We start from the raw sequence: 17,344 nt of genomic DNA, 5'->3' as shown, positions 1-17,344 counted from the left end.
CTATAAAAGAGGAAATCAACAGTAACACAATCATACTAGGGGAGTTTAACACCCCACTTTCACCAATGGACAGATCATCCAAAATGAAAATTAATAAGGAAACTCAAGCTTTAAATGACCCAGTAGACCAGATAGATTTAATTGATATTTATAGGACATTCCATCCCAAAACAGCAGATTGCACTTTCTTCTCATGTGCACATGGAACATTCTCCAGGATAGATCACACCTTGGGTCACAAATCAAGCCTTGGTAAATTTAAGAAAATTGAAATCATGTCAAGCATCTTTTCTGACCACAATGCTATGAGATTAGAAATCAATTACAGGGGAAAAAAAACGAAAAAAACACAAACACATGGAGGCTAAACAATGCGTTACTAAATAACCAAGAGATCACTGAAGAAATCAAAGAGGAAATCAAAAAATACCTAGAGACAAATTACAATGAAAACACGATGATCCAAAACCTATGGGATACAGCAAAAGCAGTTCTAAGAGGGAAGTTTATAGCAATACAATCCTACCTCAAGAAACAAGAAACATCTCAAATAAACAATCTAACCTTACACCTAAAGGAACTAGAGAAAGAAGAACAAACAAAACCCCAAGTTAGTAGAAGGAAGGAAATCATAAAGATCAGAGCAGAAGCAAGTGAAATGAAAACAAAGAAAACAATAGCAAAGATCAATAAAACTATAAGCTGGTTCTTTGAGAAGATAAACAAAATTGATAAACCATTAGCCAGACACACCAAGAAAAAGAGGGAGAGGACTCAAATCCATAAAATTAGAAACGAAAAGGGAGAAGTTACAACAGACACCGCAGAAATACAAAGCATCCTAAGAGACTACTACAAGCAACTCTATGCCAATAAAAGGGACAACCTGGAAGAAATGGACAATTCTTAGAAAGGCATAACCTTCCAAGACTGAACCAGGAAGAAACAGAAAATATGAACAGACCAATCACAAGTAATGAAATTGAAACTGTGATTAAAAATCTTCCAACAAACAAAAGTCCAGGACCAGATGGCTTCACAGGTGAATTCTATCAAACATTTAGAGAAGAGCTAACACCCATCCTTCTCAAATGCTTCCAAAAAATTGCAGAGGAAGGAAAACTCCCAAACTCATTCTATGAGGCCACCATCACCCTGATACCAAAGCAGACAAACATACTACAAAAAAAGAAAATTAAAGACCAATATCACTGATGAATATAGATGCAAAAATCCTCAAATAAAATACAAGCAAACAGAATCCAACAAAACATTAAAGGATCATGGGCTTCCCTGTTGGCACAGTGATTGAGAGTCCGCCTGCCGATGCAGGGGACACGGGTTCGTGCCCCGGTCCGGGAAGATCCCACGTGCCGCGGAGCGGCTGGGCCCGTGAGCCATGGCCACTGAGCCTGCGCGTCCAGAGCCTGTGCCCCTCAACGGGAGAGGCCGCAGCAGTGAGAGGCCCGCGTACCGCAAAAAAAAAAAAAAAAAAAATTAAAGGATCATAATCAAGTGGGATTTATCCCAGGGATCCAAGGATCCTTCAGTATATGCAAATCAATCACTGCAATACACCATTGTAACAAATTGAAGAAGAAAAACCATATGATCATCTCAACAGATGCAGAAAAAGCTCTTGAAAAAATTCAACAGGCATTTATGATAAAAACTCTCCAGAAAGTGGGCATAGAGGGAACCTACCTCAACATAATAAAGGCCATATACGACAAACCCACAGAAAACATCATTCTCAATGGTGAAAAACTGAAACCATTTCCACTGAGATCAGGATGTCCACTCTTGCCACTATTATTCAACATAGTTTTGGAAGTCCCAGCCACAGAAATCAGAGAAGAAAAAGAAATAAAATGAATACAAATTGGGAAAAGGAAGTAAAACTGTCACTATTTGCAGATGACATGATACCATACATAGAGAATCCTAAAGATGCCACCAGAAAACTACTAGAGCTAATCAATGAATTTGGTAAGGTTGCAGGATACAAAATTAATGCACAGAAATATCTTGCATTCCTATACACTAACAATGAAAGATCAGAATGAGAAATTAAGGAAACAATCCCATTCACCACTGCAACAAAAAGAATAAAATACCTAGGAATAAACCTACCTAGGGAGACAAAAGACCTGTACTCAGAAAACTATAAGACACTGATGAAAGAAATCAAAGACGACACAAACAGATGGAGAGATATACCATGTTCTTGGATTGGAAGAATCAACACTATGAAAATGACTACACTACCCAAAGCAATCTACAGATTCAATGCAATCCTTATCAAATTACCAGTGACATTTTTTACAGAACTAGAACAAAAAATCTTAAAATTTGTATGGAGACACAAAAGACCGCAAATAGCCAAAGCAGTCTTGAGGGAAAAAAATGGAGCTGGAGAAATCAGACTCCCTGACTTCAGACTATACTACAAAGCTACAGTAATCAGGACAATATGGTACCAGCACCAAAACAGAAATATAGGTCAATGGAACAGGATAGAAAGCCCAGAGATAAACCCACGCACCTATGGTCAACTAATCTATGACAAAGGAGGCAAGGATATACAATGGAGAAAACACAATCTCTTCAATAAGTGGTGCTGGGAAAATTGGACAGCTACATGTAAAAGAATGAAATTAGAACACTCCCTAACACCATACACAAAAATAAACTCAAAATGGATTAGAGACCTAAATGTAAAACCAGACAATATAAAACTCTTAGAGGAAAACATAGGAAGAACACTCTTTGACATAAATCACAGCAAGATCTTTTTTGATCCACCTCCTAGAGAAATGGAAATAAAAACAAAAATAAACAAATGGGACCTAATGAAACTTAAAAGCTTTTGCACAGCAAAGGAAACCATAAGCAAGGCGAAAAGACAACCCTCTGAATGGGAGAAAATATTTGTAAATGAAACAACTGAGAAAGGGTTAATCTTCAAAATATACAAGCAGCTCATGCAGCTCAATATCAAAAACAACAAACAACCCAATCCAAAAATGGGCAGAAGAACTGAATAGACATTTCTCCAGAGAAGATATACAGATTGTCAACAAACACATGAAAGGATGCTCAACATCACTGATCATTAGAGAAATGCAAATCAAAACTACAATGAGGTATCATTTCACAGTGGTCAGAATGGCCATCACCAAAAAATCTACAAGGAATAAATGCTGGAGAGGGTGTGGAGATACGGGAACCCTCTTGCACTGTTGGTGGGAATGTAAATTGATACAGCCACTATGGAGAACAGTATGGAGGTTTCTTAAAAAACTAAAAACAGAACTACCGTATGACCCAGCAATCCCACTACTGGACATATACCCTGAGAAAACCATAATTCAAAAAGAGACATGTACCCCAATGTTCATTGCAGCACTATTTACAATGGCCAGGACATGGAAGCAATCTAAGTGTCCATCCATAGGTGAATGGATGAAGAAGATGTGGCATATATATACAATGGAATATTGGTCAGCCATAAAAAGAAACAAAATTGAGTTATTTGTAGTGAGGTGGGTGGACCTAGAGTTTGTCATACAGAGTGAAGTAAGTCAGAAAGAGGAAAACAAATACCATGTGCTAACACATATATATGGAATCTAAAAAAATAAATAAAAAGGTTCTGATGAACCTAGGGGCAGGACAGGAATAAAGATGCAGAAGTAGAGAACGGACTTGAGGACATGGGGAGGGGGAAGGGTAAGCTGAGATGAAGTGAGAGTAGCATTGACATATACACACCACCAAATGTAAAATAGATAGCTAGTGGGAAGCAGCTGCATAGTACAGGGAGATAAAAAAAGAAAAAAAAAATCATCCTGGGTTTTTTCACCAGTGTGTCTCACAGGCACAGAATGCAACAAAATCTAAAACTGAATCCATCTCTCCTAAACAATTTAGTGATATTTCAGATAAAAGCATAGTTTATTGAGGTAATGATGCTGAGAAACCATCTTACCCTGTGGAGGGAAAATTTTTACACCAGAAGACATTCCAGGAGGATAAAAGATTTATTTTTTAATTAATTAATTAATCAATCTTATTTTTGGCTGCGTTGGGTCTTCGTTGCTGTACACAGGCTGTTCTCTAGTTGCGGCGAGCAGGGGCTACTCTTCGTTGCAGTGAGCGGGCTTCTCATTGCAGTGGCTTCTCTTGATGCGGAGCCCGGGCTCTAGGTGCATGGGCTCAGTAGTTGTGGCTCTTGGGCTCTAGAGCACAGGCTCAGTAGTTGTGGCACATGGGCTTAGCTGCCCCTCGGCAGGTGGGATCTTCCCAGCCCAGGGTTTGAACCCGTGTCCCCTGCATTTAGCAGGCAGATTCTTAACCACTGCACCACCAGGGAAGTCCCTAAAAGATTTAAACATAAACAATTTAGTCATGTAAAGACTTTGAATATTTTTGTAAGTGAACTGGGGAGTCCTTGGAGGATTTTAAGCAGAGGAGTGACATGGTCTGATGTTGTAGCAGGATCACTCTAGCCACAGTAACGGAAGAGACCTGCGAGACTGTATTTCAGTAAACTGCATCCCAGAGCTGCTGCTGGGAAGTGAGCCATCACCCCTGTGTCTTCCTGCTGGCTGCTTTCAAGGTCTTCTCTTTGTCTCTGATGTCCTGCAAATTCATTATGATATGTTTAGGCATGGATCTATTTTTATTTATCCAGCTTGAGATTTGATGATCACAGTGACTCTGAAGTGTGTTGTCTTCCAAGAATTCTTGAGGATACTGACAGTGTCTCTTTCCCATATTCTCTATCATTTTCTTATGTGACTTCACATAGACATGTATTAGACTTTCCCTCTCTATCCTTCACACCTCAAATCCTTTCTTTCAACTATCCCATCTCTTTTTTTTTCCAGTTATATATATTTTTATTAAAAAATTTTTTTACTGAAATATAGTTGATTTACAATATTGTGTAAGTTTCAGATGTACAGCACAGTGATTCAGTTATACATATATACATATATTCTTTTTCTGATTCTTTTCCCTTATAGGTTATTATGTAATATTGAGTAGAGTTCCCTGTGCTATACAGTAGGTCCTTGTTAGCTATCTATTTTATACATAGTAGTGTGTATTTGTTAATTCCAGCCTCCTAATTTATTCCTGCCCGCACCCACTTATTCCATCTCTTTTAATCTCTGGACTACATTGTGAATGTTCTGTTTTTTCACATCTATCTTCCCTTTCATGATTTTTCTCTTCAAGTGTGTCAGATCTATTGTTTATTCTTTTTTTAAATTGTTTTAAATTTCAATCATTTTAGCTTTCATTACTAGGAATTTTATTGTATTCTTTTCCAAATCTGCTTTACCAGTCCTTAGATTATGTTTTTCCTTCTTCCTTGTTTCTTGTTGTCCAAGATTTTTAAAAAATTTTTCTGTAAACATGTTATGAATACTTATTTTTTAACTTGTGACAAAATACACATAAAATTTACCGTCTTAACCGTTTTAAGTGTACATTTCCGTAGCGTTAAGTAATTCACATTGTTGTGCACCCAATCTCCAGAATTCTTTCCATCCTGCAAAACTGCCAAATACTTATTTTTAAACAGTGAAACCACAAAAATACTTGAAACTATAGGTGAATATTTTTTAAATTAATTTATTAATTTATTTATTTTTGGTTGCATTGGGTCTTCATTGGCCCCCGTTGCTGCGCGCGGGCTTTCTCTAGTTGGGACAAGCTGGGGCTATTCTTTGTTGTGGTGCACAGGCTTTTCATTGCGGTGGCTTCTCTTGTTGCAGAGCACAGGCTCTAGAGCGCAGGCTCAGTAGTTGTGGCGCATGGGCTTAGTTGCCCCGCGGCATGTGGAATCTTCCCGGACCAGGGCTCAACCCCACCAGGGCTCAACCCCGTTTCCCCTGCATTGGCAGGCGGATTGTTAACCATTGCACCACCTGGGAAGTCCCCAGGTGAATATTTATATGATATTCAGATGTGGAGTGACTTTTTAAGCATTGTACCAAAGTCTGAAACCATAAAGATTTGAATACAAAGAAATGTGAAAAAAAAAGTGAAACTTCTTCGAAATACTATTTAAATTGAACAAATGAAAAAAAAACTGGGAGAAATTCTTGAAAAATATGTGACAAAGCGTTAATAGCTTTAATACATAGAGTAATTTCAAATCAATAAGAAAAAACTTAATAGGACAACAGGTAATGGAAGTGAATTTATAAAAGAAGGAACACAAACACCTAAAAAGAAAAACTATTTAACCACATAAGTAATCAAGAAAAGCAAATCAAAAGAGCAATGAGATTAATATTTCTTATCTATCAGACTGAGAAAAATGAATATCCAATGTCGGCAGGGTTAATAATGAGGAATTGAGCCTTGTTGATAACAGCTGACCAGAATGTAATTGATAACGCCTTCCAGAAGTCAATGTGGCATGTGTCAGAAACCTAAAAATGTGTACTTTGTTACTCAACAATTACACTGCCAGGACTTTGTCCTAAGGAAAATATTTGAGAAGTGTGCAGGTGTGTGGCATCGTTAGTTATAATAGTGAAAAAATTCTAAAATATATATCCAGTCATAGAGTGTTGATTAAACCATCCATCAGCGGACTACTACGTAGTCATTACAATTGAAGGTATTAATTAACAAGAAGAGATTCATGATGTATTAGTAAATGAAAAAAACAGGTTTCCAAACATCATACCATAACGTACATACAAAACATCCCATTTTTGTTAAAAAATACACCTCCTTTGAGTTTGTAAGAATATATACCAAAATGTTAATAGCGATCCTTCGGTTGATGGGATTCTATTTCTATTCTTTTATTATTATTGTTATTGCAGTTATTATTTCGTCTGGTTTCTCTTCCCCCCCCCCCCCAAAGAGCATATATTATTTACATAATAAGTTAAGTTACCGACGGGAAACAAAAGAAACACGTAACGACTTTCTAAAGGGCCTACCCACGCAATAAAAGTGACCATTTATTGATAAAGCACGCAGTGTCAGAAGCCCCCAGCGGCGGTTTCCACGTGCGTTCGTCCTCAAGGCAGCCAGGGTTAGCGGTCGCCCGGAGACGCCAGTCCCTCAGGCAGCGCCGAGGCCACCTCAGGCAGCGCGCGGGTCCTGACAGGGGGCGGGGCACGGCAGCCCGGAAGAGACGCCGCGCCGCACATACTCCTTCCTTTCCAGCTCCGGCCCCGGACCCAGCAGCCGTCGCGGTTAGTTCCTCTGGAGTTCGGGTTCCATCGGCCCCCATCCTGGCCTTCTCGCCATCGTGGTCGTTGCTCCTCCCCGGGGTTGTGGCGGAGGCTGCTCGCTCCCGCTCCCCTCACGTCCATTTCTGAGCAATGAGAGGAGCCAGGGCCGCACTTCGCTGGGTAGTGGGGCCCTGGCAGGCGAAGATTGGCGTCCCGATAGTGGAAGGCGGAGGGGAGAGGAAGATGAAGCTCCTGCGTGGCGGGGAAGATCCGGGCGAGGCTAGGGAGACTGTGCTCCTCTTGCACGTTGTTTTTCGGGGCAGAACCCCGCACCCTGAGTTGCCTCTTTGCCTGGTCATGGAAGTTTAGTTTGGGAGAAGAGTGGTAGGCTGTGAAGGTTTCAGCCCTTTGGTTTGGGGTCAGCGGCCTGTCATGAATCGAGGGCTTTCCTCTGGGTCATTCCCGCGCACCTGAAGGTACCGCCGCGCCCATTCCGCATTAGGTACTGTTGCTGATGGTCCCCAAATAGTCCGAGCGTACAGGGTCTGCTTCCCGTTTTATACCTTTGTTGTGAGTGTGAAAGTCTTGCAGCGAGTATGTACCTCCATCGTTTTATTTTAACGTCCTGCCAATTTCTCACCTGAATCGTGTTTTCGAGGGTGGGGGAGGGAACTAGTCACTGTTGGACTTAAGTTAGCGGAGTTTGAATTCTTGTTTTTCATGGTGTGTTTGAGGTTTCAGTCCATTGGACAGTGATGTGTGTGTGTGTGTGTGTGTGTGTGTGTGTGTGTGGTCTTTGGGGGTGATGAACTGGGTTACCGGCCCGTGGCCACACTGCTCAAAAATGCTCTTGATAATCGCTTCCTTCTGGCAGATGTTGATGCCTAAGAAGAACCGGATTGCCATTTATGAACTCCTTTTTAAGGAGGGAGTGATGGTGGCCAAAAAGGACGTCCACATGCCTAAGCACCCCGAGCTGGCAGACAAGAATGTGCCCAATCTTCATGTCATGAAGGCCATGCAGGTAGCGGGGGTGGGGGGGTGGCTGCTGGAGTGGGGTGCAGATGGAGGGATTTTCCACTGGTGTTCAAGGCAAATTCCAAGGAGAAGTCAGGACAGCCAGAGCTGCTTGCTGCCTTGAAGGGCTGTGAGGTAGATACACCGTGAAAATTTGTCTACTGTGAAGTTGAGCTTCCCATTTGCACTGCTTTTCTAGCCTCTAGTTATGTCTTAACTGTGGTTTTCTGTCTTACAGTCTCTCAAATCACGAGGCTACGTGAAGGAACAGTTTGCCTGGAGACATTTCTACTGGTACCTAACCAACGAGGGTATCCAGTATCTCCGGGATTACCTTCACCTGCCCCCTGAAATCGTGCCTGCCACCCTGCGCCGCAGTCGTCCTGAGACTGGCAGGCCGCGGCCCAAAGGTATAGTGCCCACATAATGCCTCTGAAGGCATTCTCTGAAGTTGCTCTTTCTGAGGAGAGAGGTGAAACAGTGGGTTTCTTTGTGTGGGGCATGGAGGTGGTCTTAGTAATATAACATTGGAATCAGCTCTTGAGGGACTCTGACACGCAAGACCTAGGTCAAGTCCTAGAACCTTTAATGGAACCGGACTCAGGTCTTTAGGCAATCCCTAGAAATGGCATTAAACACAGGATATTATTCTGTGGCAAGATAAATGTGATAGAGTATTACTGAAATTTTCTCCTGAAATTTTTCCAGTAGAGCGAGGTGCTTATCCCCCCCAAGAAGTCCAAAGCAAAGTTGTTTACCGTGTGAAATAAATGAAGAGTTGTCTAGAGTTTCTTGGCAATGGGAGCAGAAATAATCATGACAGATAGGGGAGAATGGATGTAGAGAGTGCGTGTGTGTATATTAGCAGTGTGCAAGGGGTCTGTGTGTGGGGGATTACCTTCTGACTCGAGGTCATTGTTGGCTTACAGTTGGCATTTTTCAGGGCTATGGTTCCTTTTCCTTAGGTTTTGAAAAAATTTGTCACTGGAACTTTGTAGAAAGAGCAGTTTGTGAGTTTGATGAGGTGAGATGCAGAGATTCCTAAAAACAGATGATAATCAGACTGTCAGGTTCCCTGGAATGGCACTTCATGGAGCTCAGGAATCTGCATTTTTTATGAAAGCTCCCTAGGTGGTTAGGCAGGATTACATGTCTTTAGAGCAAAGGTTCTTCACTGCATCTTGGAATCTTTGGGGGCATGGGAGTGTTGCCAATGCCATTGTTTGTTCCCACACAGATTCCAGTTTGCCATAGGTGGGGTCTGGCGTTTATTTACTTTGGCCACTTACTACAGATTCAATCTAAAAAAGTCCATTTTCAAATCATGAACTCTATAGGTAAATTTTCCAGTATAACAAGGTAGAGAGAATACTAGATTAACCTTTCAGCGTTCATGAGAATGTTATCCCACAGCCTAGTGAGACACGAGGAGGAGCTAGAGGATTCTCAGTGGCCTCTGTATTTATATACTTATATTGGAGGTGGGGCTTGCAGCTTATGGTGCCTCCTTTCCTGTTTGCACAGGAAGTTTTCCATTTCAGAGATGGGTCAGGTTCAAAATTTTGGCTATTCAAATGTTTGTAGAAATGGCTGGATTTCTTAATTTGCCAAGGAATTGGAAAATGTGTGTTTATGCTGAGAAATACAGAAGAAAGCAAACTTTTTGCAGGTGTACGACATTTTAATTAAGATGTGCGTTTTCCTAGGTCTTAGAGGAGCCAAAACGTCAGCGATGGCAGGTTTCTACCTGACTGTTGTGGGTGTAGGAATTCCTGTCCCCATTAACCCATCATAACTAAGTGTTGCCCAGTGAGAATGGAGAGCAGTTCGTTCTTTTGGCCTGAAGGGAACAGAGTTCCCACGTTGCCCTGTGTTCATACTGTGGTTTAATTTGTGTAGGTCTGGAAGGAGAGCGACCTGCAAGACTCACAAGAGGGGAAGCCGACAGAGACACCTACAGACGAAGCGCTGTGCCCTGTGAGTAGCATCATCTGTATCTGGGTATTGAGGTAGAATCTTGGGATTCTCCTCTGGCTGGGGCTCGGCCCTTGTAGATGCCAAGGTAACCAGTAAAGATCCTTCGTTTCATCTCAGATCATCTCCATCTGGAGTCCTTTGTACTTCTTGTCTTATGCAGGGATGGGGATTAGAAGGAAAGCCCTTTGAGCTGGGGACACCGAAGACTTTAGTTGAAGACCTTTAGAGCAAAACTGAAGACTTTTAGGAAAGCAACATGCTTTCTTTGTTTTGTAGTTGTGTTCCTGTGTTGTGCTTGAGGGCAGGGCCCACTCACATCACCTTTGTTGCTTTTTTATTGCAAAAATAGTGCAAAATCTTATTTTTAAATAGCACATGTTTGCACTGATGGGAACAACAGACGTCTGTTCATTCAACAGATATATACTGAGTGCCTGTGGTATGCCAGACACGATTCTAGGAACTGGGGGGCTAGTAGTGTACATGAGAGACAAAAGGCCCTTCTCTTGTTGAACTTGCATTTTAGTAGTAGGGGGTGGATAAACAAAAATAAGTATATATCATGTCCATCGTGGGTGCTATGGGGGCGCGGGGTGTGCAGCTTCCAATTGGATTTTTAGGGAAAGTTCTGTCGAAGTGAGATTGAAGCAAACATTTGCAGGAGGTGAGGCTACCTGGGGGAAGAGCATTACAGGCAAAGGTCCTATGGGGAAGGCACCTGACTTGTCTAAACAGAAGATAATGGGAGAGTCAGATAAGGATGTAGGTCTCATAGTTCTGTGGGCCATGGTATGACTTGGGATTTTACTCTGGAATAAGGTGGGGAGCCATTCAATTTGTTTTAAAGAGACTCTGTCCTTGCTGCAGAAGCAGTTAATTGTGATATAAAAGAAAGGTGTAAAGGGAATTTTTACCAACTTTTACTGCTCTTGCCTCCTACTTGTGGTGCCTGATTCTTCAGGTGTGAGAAGTGAGCGATTAACCTAAATAGCTTATAGGATAGTAGTAAGAAAGATTTCCTCCAGCAAACAGGCTCTCAGTTCAGAGAAAGTTCGTCATCGCTTTTATTAGAAGTCAAACCACACAAGGAGTCAGCCAGAGGATGTGACAGTTGGTCCCCAAGTTGAGGGTGGGGGAGTGAGCATTTCAGGGAGAGATCGGCATGAACAAAGGTACGGAGTTGGGGAGGATACTGTGGCTCTGGTCAAAGGACCAGGGGGTGAGCAGACAGGAGCCTGTGGTGGGTGTGGTCAGAGATGGGCCAAAGGGGGGCTCCGATTTGAATAAGATTTACTGAAACCGCACTGACTATTAGCCCTGCCCCTCAAATGTGAATTGTAAAATTTCCTAGTGGTCACATTTAAAGCAAATAGAAATGGTTTATGTGGATATTAATTTTTTTTAATCCCAGGGTATTTTGAAATGTTATTTTAATATGTAACCTGTATAAACATTAATGAGATATTTTGCATTCTCTTAAGTCTTGAAATCTGATGGGTAGTTTGCACACATCTCAATTTGGGCTAGTGGCTGACATATAGGACGGAGCAGCACTAGATCTTTCATCTTGTTTGCCACTTTCCCTTGGTCATAATAAAGTTGCTTTTTGCTTCTGTGGGCCCTTCACCTCTTAGTTCCCCCTTCATTGAGCTCCCTCTGAGCTAGGTGCTGGTCTGAAGCATGGAAGTAACTCAGTGATGGGAAGTGCCGTATAGGAAGTGCACATAATCCAGACTTCATGGTCAAGGCAGCCTTCCTGGAGGAGGCAATAGTTTGGGCTGTGAGTTTTGTAAGGTGACTTAAGGAAGGCTGCCCCCAGAGAGGGATGGGGCAGAGGTGGCTCAGAAGATGTCTCCCCACTGCAGGCTGTAATTTACTTGTACTTCATGGTACCTTTGCTGACATGGCTTTTCTTGCAAGATTGGGTTGGGTGACTTGTCCTTGTTCTGTAGTGGATCAGATCATCTGATGAATCTAAATCGGTGTTTCTCATTCCAGCTGGTGCCGACAAGAAAGCCGAGGCCGGGGCTGGGTCAGCAACCGAATTCCAGTTTGTAAGTATCCCCTTTTTGCTCTTCATAAGCAGTCACTATTCTGGTCTCAGCCCTTTGGATCTGCATATCCAGAGATGCAGTATAGTGTGGTGGGTCCCACCCCTCTTCCCAAGCACATATTCCAGATAGGTTTTTATATTAAGGCACAGTGTGCAAACATCTGTAAATATATAAATTACTGAAACACGTCTCACAGAACAATACTGCATGAGGCATAGTGGTATTTTCTGGTTCATTAATGGCCATCATAGGCTCCCTGGATTAGTTTCGTGAACCAAAACAGGGTTGAAACTTGAACACTGGGGATTGAGCAGGCTCTAGACTCCAGATGGTGTGATCTTCGGCAGGTGCCCCTCTGTGCCTGTTACCTCATCTATAAAGTAGTAGCTATCTCAAGGTAGTTGTGAGACTAGTTAATCCAAGGAAAGGATTAACCCCGGGGATGGTGTATCACTGTTGGGACAGCAGCTGTCCTGGGCAGCAGGAAATGGGCCTAGGAGGTGAATGTGGCCCCAGAGCCTGTAAGAGGCAGGGCTGGGTTCTCTGAGCCCTTACGTATGGGGACCTCTCCAGTGATGATGAGGCCTGCTGCCTGGCATACCACTTATGCTGATGTCATGTGCTTTCTCTTGCAGAGAGGCGGATTTGGTCGTGGACGTGGTCAGCCACCTCAGTAAAGTTTGGAAGAGATTGTTTTGTGTTGAATAAACGTGTAGCCAGAAAAAATTAATCTTGTGTGCCCTGTTTTGTGCGTTATGTAGCCTGAACAGGACTGGTTTAAGGATCAGAGTGTTAAGTGGGGTAAGAGCGGATTGGTTTTGGGTGTTGTCCTTATCCAGGGTGACATCACTTGTTGCTGTTAGAGCTGCGGTACTTGGCTTTGACCTGGACCCTCTTTGCTCCAGCATAAGCCTCCCTGTGGGGTCCTGTCCAGTGTGGTTAACCGTTCTGGGAGGTGGTTGGAAAGCTGGGCGTCTTTACCACACCAGTCATGCTGGCTCAGTTGCTATTCTGGACCTGGAATTATTAATCTTCAAAGCTCAGGGTTTTCAAGAATCAGGGAGAAAACATTGCACAAAAACACCCTAAAGGGACTGCCCAGCCTCCCGCCAGGAATACTAGACAACTGGAGGTCTTGCCGTACCAGGGCTCCTTGAAAATAGGAAATCCACTGTCCCATTTTCCTGGGGTTTGTCAGTGATGAGCCGGCATACGACATGAGTACATGGGCAAGAACAGTGTGTTAGTTTTTCTCTTGGTGGGGCCAAGTGTCATGTAAGTATCCAGAGGGGTTTGATGGGACCATTTCTGTGGGCCTGCACTGGAATCACCACCTGCCTGGTGCAGTGCCAGGAAGTGAGCCTTGAAGGTGCAGTCCAGTAAGAGTCCAGGGGCACAAGCCTGCAGGCAAGTTGCTGGCTGAGATACCAACTTTGACTTGCAGGTCAAACCTGGGCTGCTGATGGTTGCAGTAAATCTGCCCTTCATGCTCAGAGGTCAAAGCTTTTGAGGCAGCAACTCTGGGTCAACCAGCAGGCCCACCAAGGTAAGGAAAGCCAGTAAGATGGATAACTAATAGAAGTGGCTCTTCTTAAGGGGTATGGGGACTTGGGAATAATTTGTGGGGTACTATGGGCCAAGCATTGTATGGAGAAGGCGGATAATTAACCAGGTGAAACTGGTAACTGATAAAAGTCCTCAACTGCACAGGTGGTTTTGCACTGGTAACCACCTCTTTCAGTCCTGACCGGCAGTTGTAATTTAGACCACAAGGTGGCAGCGGACAGCAGCCCTGAATGTGCACTTACACTTATTCCTGGGAGGTGAGCTTTGTATTCTGAACTGCCAATGAGTAGAAGCTTGCTTTGGCAGAAGGAGGTGGTGTTGGGGGAAGCTGTTTCAGAGCAGCCTTGGCTGCCTTGCCAAAGATTGCTTTATATCCAATTTTTCTGCTGGCTCAAGTGATGTCAAGTGGTTTGCCCGTGTTCACATGCCTTGTGATTGTTTAACCTGGATTCTCCTGTGAAATGTTAGCTCTCAGCTTTACTGTTTCCCACCGAGGCCAGCAAGTGAGCAGATGGGTTTCCTCTCTAGCCTTGGTGATTTTCTAGCCCTAAAATGTCACTTTTTCAGCTACGGCTCTTTGCCAAACTTTTCCCTCGTGATTTAAATTAGTTGCAGAATGTGTTCTCCAAGATTACCCATGGACTCTGGGAAAACCCAAGGAATCTACAAAGTAGAGTCAGAGCCTACGGATAAAAATATACAGATGGAGGTGGTTCTTGCTGCCTGTCAGCCCCCCTCCCTCCCCCTCCCTTGGTAAATTGAATGGCCCCTGCCAATCAATAATCATTGACTAGCTCCTTGGGGATCAATGCTGATAAATGCTCTGGGAAACAGAAGGCTTGAAATTTGCCTTTAAGGACCTAACTGTCCAGTTAGGAAAGCAAAACCAAAGCTCTACAATTGGCAAATTCTTAGTCTAGAGTGAAAGGAAATGCAGGGCAGGGGCAGTGAATGAAAGCTGAAGTGACCCAGAGGTGGGGATGTAGAGCAGGGGAGGGGTGAGACCAGTCAGTGTCTTGAAGAGGTTTGATTGGAAAAATAAAACTGTCAGGTGGTGTCTGTGAGGTTATGAAGCAGATGTCAAAAATTAAGGCTTTTTTTTTTTTTTAATGAGTTTGGGAAAAACAAATGTTTGCTATTATGAATGCCTGAGAAAGTCACTTGGGGTGGGTGGAGTCCGAGGGGCAGAGAGAGGTCCCCCTGACCACCTGCATGGGCACATCCATCACTGGGCGAAAGCTTTGGAGAAGTTTTGGCCTCTTTTCCAGGGTTGGTTTCGAGGCCCATGAAAGCCTGGCATCTGCGCACCAGCCCCATATATGGCTCACCAGCTAATCCCCACCACCTCTACCAGCAAAAAACAGGCTCCAAAGGATTTTTAAGGGATTTTGGAAGCTGACAGCTGAAGGTACATTTTACTAATACAAACTTCCCTATATGGACACAAATCCCCTTTCCCTGAAAAATACGGTCCCCTTACAGGGAGTGCCAGTAACAGCTTTAAGTCTCTTGGTGGGGCCAAGTGCCATCTCACAAGTGCCCTGGTTCTTTAGAAGTCCAGATTTTGGTTTGATTAATTTAATAGACCTTTGAGAAGCAGCTACCATATGCCTATGTTAGGTGCTGGGAGACAAAGATGTTTTTGAGAAGGATACATCCTCTAGCCCTGAAGACATGAGGGCCCACTTGGACCCTCCCTCCACGAGTGCCTGACCAGGCCTCCAGCAGCGCAGTGTGGGTCCTAGGAATTCCCCATCCCTACCCTTGTCTCCAGAAGCCAGGCCTGTTCAGTGAGAACTAAAAGACAAGAGGCATGCCTGTGCCCAGACTGTTCTCCAAGCTTTGGGAATGCAGCCTGTAGTAGGCGCACAGCAGTGCAGGGTCATGGGCTCCCACCACATCTGCTTTGATGCTGAGCCTCAAAATGGATTTATCAGTTCTTAGACCTGGGAGAAATGAGATGGGAGAAAGGAATCTTGCTGATAGCGCTAACTAGGGCAATTGTTTCAAAGCCCACAGATGAAGCAGACCTGGTTTAACCTGTCCTGGGACCAGGTTTGCCCGAGTTTTCAATGAACGTAAAGCACTCTTGGCTCTCAGAGGATGGATCAGTGACTGAGGTGAGAGATGGCCTTTTGAAAGGTTGGGCTTTCAGGACAAAGTCTCAGCATGTTATGGAGGGAAGTGGGGGTCTGCTGGCAGGTAGGTGACCAGGCTGGGTGTCGGGGCAGGAGTGTAAGACATCCTTCTGACCTGATCCTCTGCCCTCTACCTTGCCTCGTGCCACCATGAACTTCCCCAGAGCCAGTGCAGTGCCCTCCTAAGAGGTCCCCTGCCTCTAGCTTTGCCTTGATTTCAACTATTGTCCCCACCTCAGCCACAGTTATTTTTCAGAAACAGATGTGAACAAGCTACTCCTCATCTTAAAATCCTTCCAAAGTTCCATGTTGCCTTCTAGAGTCTTATAGAATCTAGACGAATGCCAGGCTCCATGCACGGCATAACAGTTTCATCTGCCTACCAAACTAAGGCTCCAAGTTCCAGAATCCGGCTACACTGACGCCCTTTCTCAACTTCAGGTTTTTTTGCATGTGGTGTTACACATGTGGGGAAACTCTCCCACCCCCACCCACTTGGGTCTCTTGTTCATTCTTCAGATTAAATATCTCCTCTGAGAAGCCTTTCCTGACGAAACCCACCTGACTGCAAAGCCTGGCTAGGGGTTCCTCCCGTGCGTGCCTGTGACGTCTCAGCTCTCGCAGGCTGGGTGGGAACTGTTTGGACACTGGTCCATTTTCTCTCTAACACTGAGCCTCGCTCCAGTGGCCTAGCTCAGAGTCTCATAGGTAGTAGCTCCTTTTTTTTTTAAAAAAAATATTTATTTATTTTGGCTGTGCAGGGTCTTAGTTGCGGCACAGGGGATCTTTAGTTGCGGCATGCGAACTCTTAGTTGCACCATGCATGTGGGATCTATTTCCCCGACCAGGGATTGAACCCAGGCCCCCTGCATTGGGAGCGTGGAGTCTTACCCACTGGACCACCAGGGAAGTCCCTAGTCTTCTTTTTTTTAACTTTTTATTATTTTATATTGGAGTATAGTCGATTAACAATGTTGTGATAGTTTCAGGTGTACAACAAAGTGATCCAGTTATACAGTTTCCCATTTAGGTTGTTACATAATATTGAGCAGAGTTCCTTGTGCTATACAGTAGGTCCTTGTTGGTTATCCAGTAGCTCCTTTGTAATTGTTCACTGCATGAATGATGTCCTGGAGGGAGTTATCTCTGAGAAGCCTCCCCCTTCTGTAGAAAGAACAATGGTGGGGAAAACAAAAATCTCTGCAGGAGCCTAAATTGGGAATGCAAAAGTGACTGTGACACATCCTGACCGTGGAGGTTCTGCCGGAGTTGGAGAGACAGACCTAGAAACATACACCAAGTGGTAAGTGGTCCAGTGGCTATGGTTGGAATTTAACTGGTGACTTCTGGGGATGAGGGAAGCAAACAGTATCAGGAGGAAGTC

At 43.7% G+C, this 17,344-nt stretch overlaps 1 protein-coding gene across 1 annotated transcript; it reads left to right on the top strand.

Moving 5' to 3' along the window:
- Positions 1 to 7,197: 7,197 nt before the first annotated feature.
- Positions 7,198 to 12,978, top strand: RPS10 (ribosomal protein S10). The gene is made up of 6 exons (XM_065886437.1): positions 7,198 to 7,229; positions 8,083 to 8,232; positions 8,464 to 8,635; positions 10,125 to 10,202; positions 12,201 to 12,256; positions 12,892 to 12,978. The coding sequence occupies exons 2-6, from the start codon at positions 8,083 to 8,085 to the stop codon at positions 12,931 to 12,933; spliced, it is 498 nt and encodes a 165-aa protein (XP_065742509.1). The 5' UTR covers positions 7,198 to 7,229; the 3' UTR covers positions 12,934 to 12,978.
- Positions 12,979 to 17,344: the final 4,366 nt, after the last annotated feature.

Source organism: Phocoena phocoena, chromosome 10 (genome assembly GCF_963924675.1).
Source record: "Phocoena phocoena chromosome 10, mPhoPho1.1, whole genome shotgun sequence".
Taxonomy (NCBI): domain Eukaryota; kingdom Metazoa; phylum Chordata; class Mammalia; order Artiodactyla; family Phocoenidae; genus Phocoena; species Phocoena phocoena.
Note: the sequence above shows the minus strand (reverse complement) of the source record. Positions and strands in the feature narration are given on the sequence as shown.

What these genes read in the sequence shown, in the direction of transcription:
- RPS10 (XM_065886437.1), top strand. Translation starts at nt 8,083, where the DNA reads ATGTTGATGCCTAAGAAGAACCGGATTGCCATTTATGAACTCCTTTTT. An exon ending in TGGCAGGCCGCGGCCCAAAG is followed by an intron (nt 8,636 to 10,124) that starts GTATAGTGCCCA and finishes TAATTTGTGTAG; the next exon opens with GTCTGGAAGGAGAGCGACCT. An exon ending in CAGCAACCGAATTCCAGTTT is followed by an intron (nt 12,257 to 12,891) that starts GTAAGTATCCCC and finishes TTTCTCTTGCAG; the next exon opens with AGAGGCGGATTTGGTCGTGG.